The sequence below is a fragment of the Cyrtonyx montezumae genome, unplaced genomic scaffold (genome assembly GCF_038088225.1).
Source record: "Cyrtonyx montezumae isolate F1298 unplaced genomic scaffold, pur_monq_1.0 scaffold_57, whole genome shotgun sequence".
In the NCBI taxonomy this organism is placed as follows: domain Eukaryota; kingdom Metazoa; phylum Chordata; class Aves; order Galliformes; family Odontophoridae; genus Cyrtonyx; species Cyrtonyx montezumae.
Window position 1 is genome coordinate 76,677 of NW_027072064.1, and position 13,095 is coordinate 89,771.

General features: G+C 57.4%; 2 protein-coding genes across 4 annotated transcripts; one reads left to right on the plus strand and one right to left on the minus strand.

The window, feature by feature from the left end:
* Nucleotides 1-4,636: 4,636 nt before the first annotated feature.
* Nucleotides 4,637-8,932, minus strand: LOC136056667 (ammonium transporter Rh type B-like). The gene is given in 12 exon segments (XM_065748961.1): nucleotides 4,637-5,099; nucleotides 5,259-5,332; nucleotides 5,510-5,631; nucleotides 5,728-5,861; nucleotides 6,021-6,089; nucleotides 6,091-6,159; nucleotides 6,347-6,430; nucleotides 6,432-6,514; nucleotides 6,732-6,879; nucleotides 7,005-7,155; nucleotides 7,580-7,766; nucleotides 8,660-8,932. Coding segments are annotated over 12 exon segments (1,350 nt in total). The 5' UTR covers nucleotides 8,829-8,932; the 3' UTR covers nucleotides 4,637-5,039.
* A 1,590-nt stretch (nucleotides 8,933-10,522) lies between these two features.
* On the plus strand, nucleotides 10,523-12,900 carry HAPLN2 (hyaluronan and proteoglycan link protein 2). 3 transcript variants are annotated; one of them, XM_065749057.1, is made up of 6 exons: nucleotides 10,523-10,570; nucleotides 10,683-10,882; nucleotides 11,079-11,429; nucleotides 11,579-11,695; nucleotides 11,849-12,034; nucleotides 12,113-12,900. In XM_065749057.1, exons 2-6 carry the CDS (start codon nucleotides 10,798-10,800, stop codon nucleotides 12,394-12,396), a joined length of 1,023 nt encoding a protein of 340 aa, XP_065605129.1. In that variant the 5' UTR covers nucleotides 10,523-10,570; nucleotides 10,683-10,797; the 3' UTR covers nucleotides 12,397-12,900. The 3 variants fall into 3 exon arrangements, with proteins under 3 accessions (XP_065605129.1, XP_065605131.1, XP_065605130.1); XM_065749059.1 differs by having other exon boundaries at nucleotides 11,882-12,034; XM_065749058.1 differs by having other exon boundaries at nucleotides 10,529-10,570; nucleotides 10,772-10,882.
* Nucleotides 12,901-13,095: the final 195 nt, after the last annotated feature.

Sequence of the window (13,095 nt, forward strand, 5' to 3'; positions counted from 1 at the left end):
AGTGGACCCCAGTGGGAAATGTGGGAGTTTGGCTGAGTGAAATGGGGTACGGGGGTGAAACCATCCCAGGTCTATACACTGGAATATGTCAAGGTGGAGCAACACACAGCTCCAGCTCCTCACCCTTGAAACGTAGCGAAGTGTGCGGGGATGCGTCCCAAAATCTGATCCACGGACATCCCCCTCTGCAAATTCTCAAGCCAGGCCTGTGGCAAATCAGCTTGGGATCTGATTGCAGAGGTGAGGGGCTGCTCTGATGGGTCTCGTTGTCCCCAGTGGCTGTAGATCCTTGCAAACGAGCTCTGGCTGCGGCTGGTGAGTGTGTAATAACAACCACAATAACAGCGGTGAAATGTGTTAATCGGCGGCAGATAACAGACGTGAAATCTGCAGCTAAAAGTATTTTGGGATCTGTAAAAATCCCTGCGAATGATTTCAAAATGAGGTACAGATGGTAAAGCGAGGATCGTATTTTAGGGATATTTTAGGGTTTAGCCTCAAAGCGGAGTCACTCTGTCAACCAGTGGGTGCAAGTCACTGGGAGCAAGTCCCGCTGGGGCTGGAGAAATGAGGCTGATGGTCCAAGGATGGGTGTGAGATGCTCCACCAGACCAAGCAAAGCTGCTAGCAGGAGCCGTGGAGACACGGGTGCAGATTTAACCTGGAATCGGTTCAAGCCCCACCTGTGCTGTCTGCATTAGGTACACGCCTGGAGGTGCTACTCCATCCCCTTCAAAGATCAGATAAGATCCATCTTAGCTGATCTACCTAACTCCAAATATGAGTCTTGCTGTGGGCAGGAGGTCTGCCATTTCTCACCTCTTTCCCTGGAGCTTCTGAAATGGGCTGACTTCATGGCTGAGGATTGCTATCTGAGTGCACTGGATCAATGACAGGGAGGAAAGCAGTGGTTAAACTGCTCTGCATGGGTGCAGGGTGAGCCATTCTGCATGGGGTCCATGCCCACTGTGACTCTGCTGGAGCAGGGAGAGGGCTCCCAGCATCTCTTCCACCCCCGGTCCACTGGTCATGCCAATTTGTCACCAAGCTGGGATTTCAATTAAACCCCCGTCAAGGGTTATGCAAACACAGAGGCAGAGGCCACTCGCCTGGAGGGCTTCCCTGGGGCTGCTCCTGCCGGCCCCTCTCTTTACACAGCCCAGATTGACCCAGGCTGAGTGCCGGCATTGTTCCCCACGCTCCATTCAAGAGCCCGTTTGTCAATAAAATTGACCTCTCTGCTCCTGGTGATGCTGCCTCCTCCTCTTCCTCCCTAACCCTGCAGCTCAACCAGAGTGGATCTGACAGTGCCTCCATGGTCTTCATGCCCTGGAAGTACCCTGCATGTGCCAGGAGCAGGGAGCAGAAAGCAGCACTGCTGGGTGCTGCAATGACCCCAGTCCTTCGCACCGCTCTCTGCCCTTCGGGATAGAGAGCAACCCTCAACCCTCTTGCATTTTACCAAAGCCACTTGGCAATTTCCAGCTGGCACCCTTGAAAGCACCATCATAAGCACCAGCATCACTCGTCCTCCCTGATCCTCCTTTCCCCACCATCCCCTGCTATTCCCATGAGCATCCCATGATGGTTTGCTGCTCCTTTCTGCCCACAAAGACTCAAGGTCCCATTTCCCCTCAGCAGCATCTTCCCTTGCCAGCCGCTGCCCATGGACACACTACCCCAGCACCCTCCTATTTTTTGCTGCACCAAGAGGCTCCCATGGGTTTGGACCATAGGACATTGGCTGCTAATTTTGCATGGTGAAAGGAGCAGTGCTTGAACCTGTGAGCAGATTCAGCTGCAAGATAAATATGGATGGCAGCGCAAGTGGCAATTAGTGTGGGCAAAGATCCCCTTAGTGACTGTCCCTTATGTAACACCTTTGTTCCCAACCCTTCACTTTACATCCAGTTTGTAAATAAACTTGACTCCCAGCTTTGCTGGGGCCTAGATTCCCCCTTTATATTATTTTATTCTTCATTGGAGCTGGCAAAGAATGAGTTGATTGTTTGTCTGTGCTGCCCAGGCACCCTGAAATGGGCACCGCTGCCACCCATGTGCTGGGTGCCAACGATTTTAATTGCTGGGCCCCCAGGGCCAGTGCCCAGAAAGGCTCATTATGCTGCTAGCAATGATTAGTGCCCTGCAAACAGAGCTTTGTGATTGCAAGGGTCAAAGGTGAGGATGCTTATGTAGGGGGACAGCTTGGCGGCAGGGCTGGGTTCTGCCACACGAGTTTGGGGCCAGGGAGGGAATGTGGAGGACTCAGGTTCAACACATGGCCCCATCCATCCCATAATCCGGCCCATGAGTCTGGTAGGAGTTGGTGTTTGGAGTCAGGTCATGTTTAAGCTCCGTTCTAACCCATGCCATTCTGATTCTATGATTTTGCATCCACGAGGAGTGCCAGGATGCTTCAGGGTGCAGTGCCTTGGTGGCTCAGCGTGCTCAAACCTGGGGGATTGCAGTCGTGGAGCACCAGTGCTGCTGGGTCTTCTGATGGCACGGTGATGCCACGTGGCTGTTGGAGCCATCAGGCACTGCTCTTTGTTTGGAGCAGGGATGCCTGGGCCCCTGTGCCTCTCCCAGCCTCCCCGCTCCCATCTGGTGCCCATTATCAGACGTGTGCACCAGCCCTGTCTGACAAGGAGCTTTACAGGTGTCACTCAGATAACAATTCACACTCTAACGAAGGTGGGAAAGATGATTAGCTGGCTTTCTATCAAGCAGAACACAGCATCAGCTGCTCCTGAGGGGGAGGCAGTAGGGGCTGTGGATGTGTAAGGACACATATACCAGCGACATCACAAGCCTGGGCTTTGTCCTGACACTAATTCCAGTGCACTCGTGGGCACCTCTTTGTGTGCCTTAGTTTCCCCAGCTGTAGCAGAGATGTGGTTATTGCTTTTCCTCGAGCAACACCCTCCAAGCAGCTGATTGAGCTCAGGAAAAAGAAAGAGGAGGTGATGGAGGCAGAGCCCTCGGCAGCTGAGCTGCCAATGTGGAGGGCAAGGTGCTGGCAGAGCCAGAGCTCCCAGGGGACAGAGCTGGGAGTAGGGGTGCAAATGGGAGCTAAATGGTGAGCGGCAAATTGGCTTTTCAGGGCTGACCCCTGTGCTGGGTGCATCCGTGAGGGGTCACGGGGCTGGGAAACTGAGGCACAAGGGGTTTCGGGCCCTGCCACTGTGCTCAGGGCCTGCAAAGCATTAAGACACGGAGCTGAGCTTGTGTCCCACCGGGTGCCACCGTCACAGCGCCCATCTGCACCCCAGTGCCGTGGCAGAGCCAGCGCTGCCTCTCGCTCCGGGATTATCCGCTCAGCCTCGCCATCTGTTCGCCAAACTGCCATCATTATGTTCAACTTGGGAAGAAAACGGCCCCTACAGAGAAGCAATTTGTTCGCTGACGAAACCTTTCAGGCTCTCGCCGTCCCCACCGACCCTCACCACCGCACGGGCCGGCTTCGCGCTCGCCTCGCTTAAACAATCTGCGGGGAGAGAGGTGTGTGAGCGAGGCACGGGGAGGGTGAAGGGCTCCCTAATCCGATTATAGGGCATAAGAGCCTTCAGAGGGCCGAGGAGGAAGAGGAGGAGGAGGAGGAGGAGGGAGTTGCGTTCCAAGCCCAGCCCCTGCCCCAGGGGTCTTGCAATGATCTCACTGGAGGGGCTTTTCTTCCCCTCGCAGTGGGTTGCTTTTTGGGAGGAGATCAAAAGGGAAAGGGGCTGCCTGGGAAAGAGTGTGTTTAGGGGGGAGGGGAAATGAGTGGGGTTAGGGGCTACAGGCTGGAGCCCGGCCCTGATGTGCTTCTGCCTCCCATGGGCCATGAGAAGCATCTTCCCCACGAAGCAGAGCCCGGAGTGGGGTCAGGATGCAGGGGAGCAGCAGAGCTCCCACGGTCTGTAGTGAGGGTGGAGGCACAGATTTGGGCTCCTGGGCTCCTTTTTGTGAACATTGAGTGGAACCAAAGCGTTGGGCACACACCTCGATTTCACCAGGTCCTTGGTTATGAGCAAGTGAGGACCCCTGTGGGTGTTAGGGCATTGGTTTGATGTGCATCAAAGCCCAAAGTGCTGAACTTCCACTGCAGAACAATGCAGCAGAATCCCAGGTTTTTCTCTATCATTTCTAAAAGGAATTCAATTGAAGAGCCCCATCTGAAAGCGAACATTTTTGGTCAGCCTGAAACCAAATACGTTTTGTTTGTTTCTTTCTTTCTTTTTTTTTTTTTTTTTTTCCATCTCATTTCAGATCTCAATGTATTATCCAGAGCAGTGGGAATTAAAAGGCAACGGTGGCAGTGCGGTGCCAACCGGGATCGTGGGGCCATCCCTCTCCCTCAAGGGGACTGAGTGACGCTTTGATGCTTTGGAGGAGGGGGTCCTCCTGGTGCGAGGAGCTGGGTGGGAGGACGGAGGCCACCTGCAGGCAAGGGGACCCGGCTGTCACCTCTGCCCGGCCCTGGACTGTGATACCCTCTGGTGGCCGAGATAGTGGAGGGTTCAGAGCGAAGCATGAAATCCATGGCTCAAATAGGGACCCTGTGGCTCCATAGCATTGTTGTGTAGGGTGATAGGGATCCTGGAGGATATGCTTTCTCCCTTGGCAAACGATGTGTGAATCCAAGGACAAATCGTGATGTTACAAAAGAAGACAGAGGTGTTTTAATGGCGGTAGTCAAAAGGATCTGCAGAAAAAGTCTCTGCTGCTTGCCCTTCAGCTCAGTACACCTCTTCCCTGGCACAGCACCCTAAGAAAAAGCCCCCTCCCTTCCCTCGCAGCTCTTCCCAATGGCAGGTGGAGAAGCTGAAGGCACAGAGCAGAGCTGGCGGGCAGCACCTCTCACCCGAATGAGGTCTGGATCCACACTGTGTCACCGGAGCAAGCCGGGGCTGCCCCTTCTTCCCACAGCAAGAACCCAAATGTCTGCAGCATCTCCTCTCCATACATCCCACTGCGCCCTGGGGACCGCGTGGAGATGAGCCCCACTGGGATCGTGGGGCTGCAGGCACTGCTCGGAAATCACCACGGCGTCAGGGTTGTCAGGCGGTGATGCCCCGCTCCTCGCCTCTCGCCGCGCCGTCACATCCATCCTCATCCACCTGCACCAGCACAGAGAGAGAGAGGGGTGGATTGGCTCAGGGCTGAAGCCGAATTGGAGAGGGGGATGGGGGGTTGTGACAAAGCTGTCTCCCACCTGGGAGCCAGGAGGGTACCTCCTCCCCCTCCCCTTCCCCCCCCCACGAACACCCCCACTGTACCTCCCGCAGCACCTTGCTCTCCAGCTCGTTCTTCTCGGGGGGGGACCTCAGCACCTTCGCTCTCAGGAGCACTCCTGGGGGATGCGGAGAATCCGCCTGAAGTCCCACCGGGCTTTCCCTGCCACCTAGCGGCCTCACGGCCGAGCTGCGCCGCCGCGTACACGCGTGGGCTCCTCCGCGTTGCTTTTCTTGGTGGTTTTTTTGGGGGGTGGGATTGATTAATTAATTTTTGCACTGGGGATGAAACTCACCCGTGAAGCCGCCCCCGAGAGCAGCCAGCAGCAGAGTGATGAGCAGCCCGCATAGCTGCCACTGAGCCTGCTCGGAGGGTGTGCGGCTGCTGTCGGCCACCAGTGGGAAGACACGCTGCAGCCTGCAGGGAAAAAGCCCGTGGGCTCTGCTTGTGCCACCCGGGGGGCACAGGAGCAGCCCCCATATCGGAGCATCCCCTGGTGCAGGCTCTTCTCACCTGTCACCGTATACATCCGCGGTGGCCAACGCTGCCAGCAGTGTCCCCAGGAAGGTGCCCAGGACCCCTGGCATCCCGTGAACGTTGTGCACTCCACACGTGTCCTCGATTTTCAGCCTGGATCGCAGGATGGGCTGAGGGAGGCACAGAGAGGAGCTGGGCTTGGGGGAGGGAATGATGGGGGGGGGTTCTTCTCACCCAGGGAGGGTGCACTGCCCACTGTTTTGGCAGAGTTAGGAATGCAACCTCATGACTCCAAGGGAGCAGGAACTTAGTGCCACGAGGGGACTCACCGAGAGGAACCTGGAGCCAAGCAGGGAGAGCTGGCTGGCCAGAAAGCCCGCTGTGAGGGCCCCAAACGGGGGTGGACAGCATCTCCCCCGCCATCCCCATCACGGCTGCACTGGCCAAGGTGGCATCCTGGAGCTGGGCCTGAATGGAGCAGCACAGAGGGATTGTCCTCGTGGAGCTGAGGTTTGGGCTTCCATAGGGATCAAGTTGGGTCTTATTCAACCCAAGAAAGCAAATCAGCATCCCCTTGTGCTCCCTTAGGCATTGTCATGCTTCCTGTCTCTGCATGATGGACAGGGGCTTGGCTTTGTCTCAGGAGAGGACCTACCAACTGCAGCGTGCCCTCCTCGTACAGGATGGGTGAAAGGACGAAGGTGGCCATGGTGCTCGCTGCCAGCGAGAAGTAGAGGTTTCAGCACAGCCCAGGGCTCAGAACTTTCGTGGGCTGTGGTGGCCGAGGCGAAGCTGGGCCAGAAGATCCACAGGCAAATGGTTCCTGCAGGAGGTGAGCAAGCATGTGTGGGCACTGGGATTGCTCCCTCAAGGGAAAGAACCTCCCCTTGTTAAGTGTCAGACATCCCCCAGGATGGTGGAGGATCTCCATCCTTGGAGGTCTCAGCTATAGAGGGGCACAGCTGCATGTCCCAGCATCGGTGACGGTCCTTCCCCCACCATTTCTATGACTCCAGTGTTGTAGGGCTCAAGCTCCATACCAACCACAGCAAAGACATCGGGCTGGTGCCCCACATCCTGCTGTTCTTTCCTCTTGTCCGTGTGGGGCTGGTGCAAGGCGCGTGAAACCATCAAGCCAAAATAAGCACCAAAAGTGTGGATGGTCAAGGAACCTCCACTGTCGCTTACCTGGCAAGTACAGATAGCACTGTGCAGGGCAGGGCATGGGATCTGCCTATGGCCGAGGGAGGTCTTAATGACAGGAGCCAAAAGAGACCCTACCCTGGCCACTCCCTTTTTGGAAAGCAACTCACCCCCAGGAGGCTCCTCAGGATGTATTCATTGCAAGCAAAGAGGGGCACCTCCAGCAAAGCCATCAACAGCATCTGCATGGGATTCACCCTGCCCAGCACAGCCCCGGTGGAGATGAGGATGGCTGCAGTGCAGAAGTTGACACTGACCATGCTGGGAAGGAGAAGTAAGGCACTGAGCTGGATCCACAGGGCAAGGGCAGGCATTGGAGAGAGTGGATGGACTGGAGCTGAGCCTGAATCCTGCATGCTGGACCCTATAACCCACAGCCTGCATCCCAAATCTTGCACTCCATAGGCTGCCTCCCCAGCACTAGACCCTGCATTCCACACCCTGCATCCCACTGCTCCTGCAAGCTGGATGAGCAGCCTGAATCTTGTTGTGTCAGTGGCAAGGGGACAGCATGTCTTGGGCAAAGGGGTCTCAGCATTCCCCTAAACACATGCCTGACACTCAGCCTGGTCCTCACAACCCTCCTCCAGAGCAGAGCAGTGAGTTTTACAGAGGAGGGAGCCAGTGTGCAAGGGATGGAGCAGGGCTGGGCAGCACTGGAGCAGCAGCACCGTGCCTGTCTTACCTCTGAGCGCCTACATAAATCTTGCTGTTCAGGGAGAAGTAAAAAAGCCCCTGGGCCAGTACAGCCCACTGGATGGTGAAGGCCACAATGAGGAGGCTGTCAGCCACACTGCCCATCCCGTAGCGGCCGAGGAAGGCGAGTAGGAAGCCAAAGCCAAGGAGAGCTCGGATGTAGGCATCCCGGAACCCTGGCAGGAGGCAGAGAGGGGTTATGAAGCACCACAGGCTGGTCCTGGGTTTGGGTGGCAGTGATCCCCACCAGATAGCCTGGGGTTGAATAGCTTTTGGGGTGTTGGAGCCTTCAGCTGATGGAAATCAGCTTTCTCCACCCACACGTCCCAGTGCAACAGGGAACTGTGTCACCTCCCGCAGCAGTTCCCACGGCACCAGCCCAGCACGTGCAGCAGTCCCCATCAATGCCCGTGGTTTGCCCCACAAGCTGGAAGCTTTTTGGAGTAGCTCTTGTAACCCTGTCCACACCACTGACACCAGCACAGGGATGTTTGGAGCTATCAGCCACGGTCAGGGAACCCCCTGCTGCCCCACAAACACCGGGGACACAGGGAGACCCAGTGTGCACAGCAAGCAGTGCCATCACCCCACACCTGGTGGTGACATCGAGCAGAGGACCCATGCCCGCTCTGGGACAATGCTCCCTTTGCACAGCAGGGAGAGCACAGGTGTGGATATGTGGGAGGAACTGGGAGAACTGGCCCACATGTGGCCAACCACACTGGCGCTGCATGGGGAGGGAGGTGGCCAGAACGGGCTGAGCCAGCCCATAATGGCCAGGGGTAGAGTCAGGATGGATGGCCCCACGGAAGGGGCTCAGTGCTCAATCCCCTGCAGCTGCCAACCCCAGTGGGTGGAGTTTGCAGCTCCTGCAGTGCCAGAAGCACCTGGTGGGGGGGGGGGGAGGGGGAGGAGCACAGCAGGCTTTCACCTCCCATGTCCCCCATGTCCACCTCTGCTGTTTTTTATGGGTCAGAGCTGAGCACAGCAGCTTCCTACACCTGAGCCAGGAGCGTGTGCTGCCCCCTCCTCCCCCCTCCCCCTCCTTCCCAGGGGACAGAATACTCACGGGGGTACCCCAAAGTCGGGCTGGGGTCAGTCTGGCTGCAGCTGGGCTCCGTGGAGCAGAGGTCGGTGCTTTCCGGGCTGTACCGGACAAAGGTGGCGAAGAGGACGATGGTGAGGAGCTGGAGGAAGAAGCACAGCCCAGAGAGGTGCAGCCTTGCACGCTCAGCCATGCTGCAGATCTCACCAGAGCACAGAGAGCTGCCTGCAAACCACGCATGCGAGGTCAAGTCCTGCCCGGAAAAAGACAAGGAAAATGAGGGCAAGAAGCAACTGGGGGGCTGGTGGCAAAGTGGGTCCCCCCCAACGGTTGGGGATCTGCAGCAGAGCTTTTCTTTTGCTTCTCTTTTCTTTGGTAGAGTTGTTTGATTGCCACTGAGAAGGAAGAGGAAGAGGAAGGAGGTGACAAATACAGCACAGCCACTTCGGGGAGGTGGCTCGGGTGCTTTGTTGGGGCAGCCACGCTGTGATCTCAGTGGAAGGGGGGGGGTGAGTGTGTGTGGGGATGGATGCCAGGCAGGGATGAGTCAGGAACTGATTTTGGGTGTAGCTGCTGCTTTCACGTGGGAAAAAAATGCAACCAGCCACTGTGTAGCACTGCTGGGAAGCAGCAATGGCACCAGCAGCCTTGAGCTGGAGCAGGGCACTGCTGAACTGGGCACTGCTGGGAGTCTGCTCAGGGTCTGTTTTGGGTACAGACCCATGAGAGAGCTGGGGAAGAGCATCTTCTATTGTTTTCTTATCTGTTCTGGAGTAGCAGGGTCCCTATCCTCCTCTTGTGTGGTTTGAGGTGGGGGTCTGTGGGTTCCTGCAGTGCCCAGAGCAGGGGTTATTGCATTGACCAAAATGGGGCACGGGTTTGGAGCAAGGGGAGCTTCCTAGGACAGGATGCACGGTGCTGTTTCCCACCCCAGGGGCTGTTTTTGCACTGTGCATGCCAAGATCGCTGTGTTCTCTGCTGGACAGACAGACAGACGCTTGTCTGCATTCGTGTGTGATGAGCTCCCTCCAGTCCCGGAGATGCACTCTGGGGGAGGGAGCTGATAAGGGAACCCTGAACACAGCCCCATTGTGTGGCTTTGTTTTGCTGCCTGCACCGTCCCAGCCCCAAAACGACAGCAGCAAAGCTTCTGCCGTGGCTTTGCAACGGGCAGGGTGAGGCTGGGGGGGGTGTCAGGGTGGGGAGATCCCCCGTACTCTCCCAGCTCATGGCATCAGCACCCCCAGAGCCAGAGACTCCGTGCAGGGAGAGTGGATTTGATCAGCACTGATGGCTGTGGGAGCAGAGAGCAGAATCCTGTGGGGGGAAGCACAGAGGGGGTCTCTGCTTGCAACAGGGGGTGTGGAGCCCTGCATGGTGCTGACATTTTCCCTGAATTCCCTTACTCTGTGGCCTGTGAATAAAGGCACGCTTGTTAGCTGGTGACCGCTGTGTTTTGCCGAGCAGAACAATACAGAGAAAGATGCCCACAATGGGAAATTGTGCTTCCTCCTCCCCGTGCGTTCCTCTGGGAGGTGTTGGGGAAAAAAAGAATGATAAATAAACTAAAGGAAAAAAAAAAACACAAAACAACTGAGGAGAAGAAAACGGAAAGACACAGACACAGGGAAGGGAGTGAGAGCACAGCCAATGCTGACCATGGGAGGAGGATGTGTGGCTGCTGAGGCACTGCCTGCCCCAGGATGGTGACAGTGGCAGCAGTGCTGGCTCACGGGGAGGGCAGGACCCAGCTGGGAGCGCCCACAGCCACCCCTGTGTCCTCGTGTCCTGAGTCCCCTCTTCCCAGCAGCATCACAGAACAGGTTTGAGCTTTCCAGAGCCCTTCATGTGGAGATGTGGTGGCTGTGACAGAGCGGGGACGCAGGCAGCAGGTGCTGGCAGAGGTGGATGGGCACGGTAACTCCACTGAGGACGGTAAGAGGTAATGGGGACCCGTGGTGGTTCTTTTTGGGGGGGCTGTTCGTGCCTAGCTCTGTGCTAGGCACCACTCAGATCATCGGTATCCTGCATGGTGTCCATTTTGCAGGGCAAACATTGAGCTGGTTGCTGCCCATGTCCCCGCTGCATCCTCCGGTCTGTCCTGCTGCGTGGACCTGACCCCTTCACTCCCCCCAGGCATTCTCCAATCCCCAGCTCTAAAGATGCACCCAGTTCTGCTTGTATCCCTCTGGCTCCTGGCAGCATCCCCCACCTCCAGCGTCTCCCAGAAGCCAACAGGGAGCCCCGGTAGGGAGCAGGGATGGGGACAGGACACTGCTGCTTGGGGGGTTTGGCTAAGGGCTGGGTTGAGCACCCTGGAGGCTGCAGCGGTGGGGAAATGAGCTGGGACGGCTGCTGGAAACCAGGCTGATGGGGGTGGTGGGGAGATACTGAGGGGCAATGGGGCTGTGGCAATGCCTTGAGGTGCACCGGTGCCCCACAGCCACCCCACGCCTGCAGTACCTGCTGGAGCCCCTGCACACCGCAGTGCACACGCAGCGGGGTGCCACGGCCACGCTGCCCTGCGTGCTGCGCGCCCTGCCCCGCAACTACCGGGTGAAGTGGAGCAAGGTGGAGCCAGCCAATTATGGGGAAAATGTTATCATCATCACCAACGGGCTGTACCACAAGAACTATGGGCCGCTGAGCCCCCGCATGCGCCTGCGGCACAGCCACCGCTACGACGCCTCGCTCACCATCACCGATGTGACCTTGGAGGATGAGGGACGCTACCGCTGCCAGCTGGTCAACGGGCTGGAGGATGAGAGCGTCTCTCTCACGCTGCACTTGGAGGGTGAGGGATGCAGGGAGGATGGGGAGGCTCCAGGGGGTCCCCGTTACAAAGCCACTTGCTCCAGCCTCTTGCTCAGCACCAGGTCCTTGGTGCAATAAGCCAAACTTCCACGGCGAGAGCGTTTCCATCACTTGGTCTTTGTCTTCCAGGTGTTGTCTTCCCCTACCAGCCCAGCAATGGGCGCTATAGATTCAACTACCACGATGCCAAGCGTGCATGTGAGCAGCAGGATGCCCGGCTTGCCACCTACCAGCAGCTCTACAAAGGTACCATCCTGCGGCATCCCAAATCATCCTGCTGCCCCAAGCTTGCCTTGCTTGATGCCGAGGTGACCAAGCCTCCCTCTCAGGCTGCTATCCCCATCCCTCCCGTGCCCCACTTTGTCCTCATGGGACACTGAGGTTCTGCCCGCCCTGCAGCCTGGATGGAAGGCCTGGACTGGTGCAATGCAGGCTGGGTGCTGGATGGCACCGTGCATTACCCCATCATCAACTCACGGGAGCCATGTGGCGGCCGCCTCCTGCTGCCAGGCATCCGCAGCTACGGGCCCAAGGACAAGCAGCGGGACCGCTTCGATGCCTTCTGCTTCACCTCTGCACTGCAAGGTACCTCCAGCATCCCCCAGCCCTGTGAGACACTGGGGCTGCTCGTGAAGTCATCACCCTCCATTATTTCCCACCCAGGTGAGGTCTATTTCATTCGAGGCCACCTGAGCTTCAAGGAAGCCGGGCAAGCGTGCCGCAACCATGGTGCTGCTATTGCCAAAGTGGGGCAGCTCTACTCTGCGTGGAAGTTTTTGGGGCTGGACCGCTGTGACGGTGGGTGGCTGGCAGATGGGAGCGTGCGATACCCCATCACCACCCCCCGGCAGCGCTGTGGGGGTCTGCCAGAGCCTGGTGTTCGCAGCTTTGGCTTCCCCAGCAAGGAGCTGCGGACCTACGGCACCTACTGCTTTGTGGGGACATAGGAGAGGTGGGCAGAGGTGAGGGGGTGGCACCAGCTCTCGTCACCTGAGTGAAGAGCTCGAGGTGGGACAGGGGTTTCTGGGGGATTTTGGGTGGTGCTTGCATCCTCTGATGGAGCGATGAGGCTGAATTTGGGGGGATTTGCACATTTTCTGATGGGGCTGAATGTGGAGGGTTTGTGCATCCCCTCTGATGGGGCTGAATCTGGGGGGGGGGTTGTGCACTTAGCAGAGCTGCTCCCTGCACTCAGCTGCCTTGGAGTTTTGTAGGCATTCAAGCCTTGATGGAGAGTCCAGAGCCATTTCCAGCCCAGGAATTGAGGGGGTCCAGTCCAGCCCCTGGTGGGCACAGCAGGCTCCTTGAGCCCCCCAACCTCAGTGCACCCCTGGCCCTGGCCTTGCTTCCTACAACTACGTGGACTTTGGCTGATGCAAATGTGCTGGAGAGCCAGGAATTAACGAGTGTGACTAATGGAGATTCGCTTTCTCAATTAATAAAGCGACAGTTAAGCTGCCGCTGGGACCGCCTGGCCTCTCAGTGAGGGGGGTTTGCCAAGGACTCAAGCACTTCCCCTGCAATGTCCTGGTGTTACCAGTGTCCCTGGCACCACACTTAAGGGTTTCTGAGTTTGTGATACATCTGGAGATCACAGTGTGGGGACACAGACACGAGGACACTTTGGGCTGCTCCTCCGTGTGTCC

What these genes read in the sequence shown, in the direction of transcription:
- HAPLN2 (XM_065749057.1), top strand. Translation starts at nt 10,798, where the DNA reads ATGCACCCAGTTCTGCTTGTATCCCTCTGGCTCCTGGCAGCATCCCCC. An exon ending in TCTCACGCTGCACTTGGAGG is followed by an intron (nt 11,430 to 11,578) that starts GTGAGGGATGCA and finishes TTTGTCTTCCAG; the next exon opens with GTGTTGTCTTCCCCTACCAG. An exon ending in CTTCACCTCTGCACTGCAAG is followed by an intron (nt 12,035 to 12,112) that starts GTACCTCCAGCA and finishes TTTCCCACCCAG; the next exon opens with GTGAGGTCTATTTCATTCGA.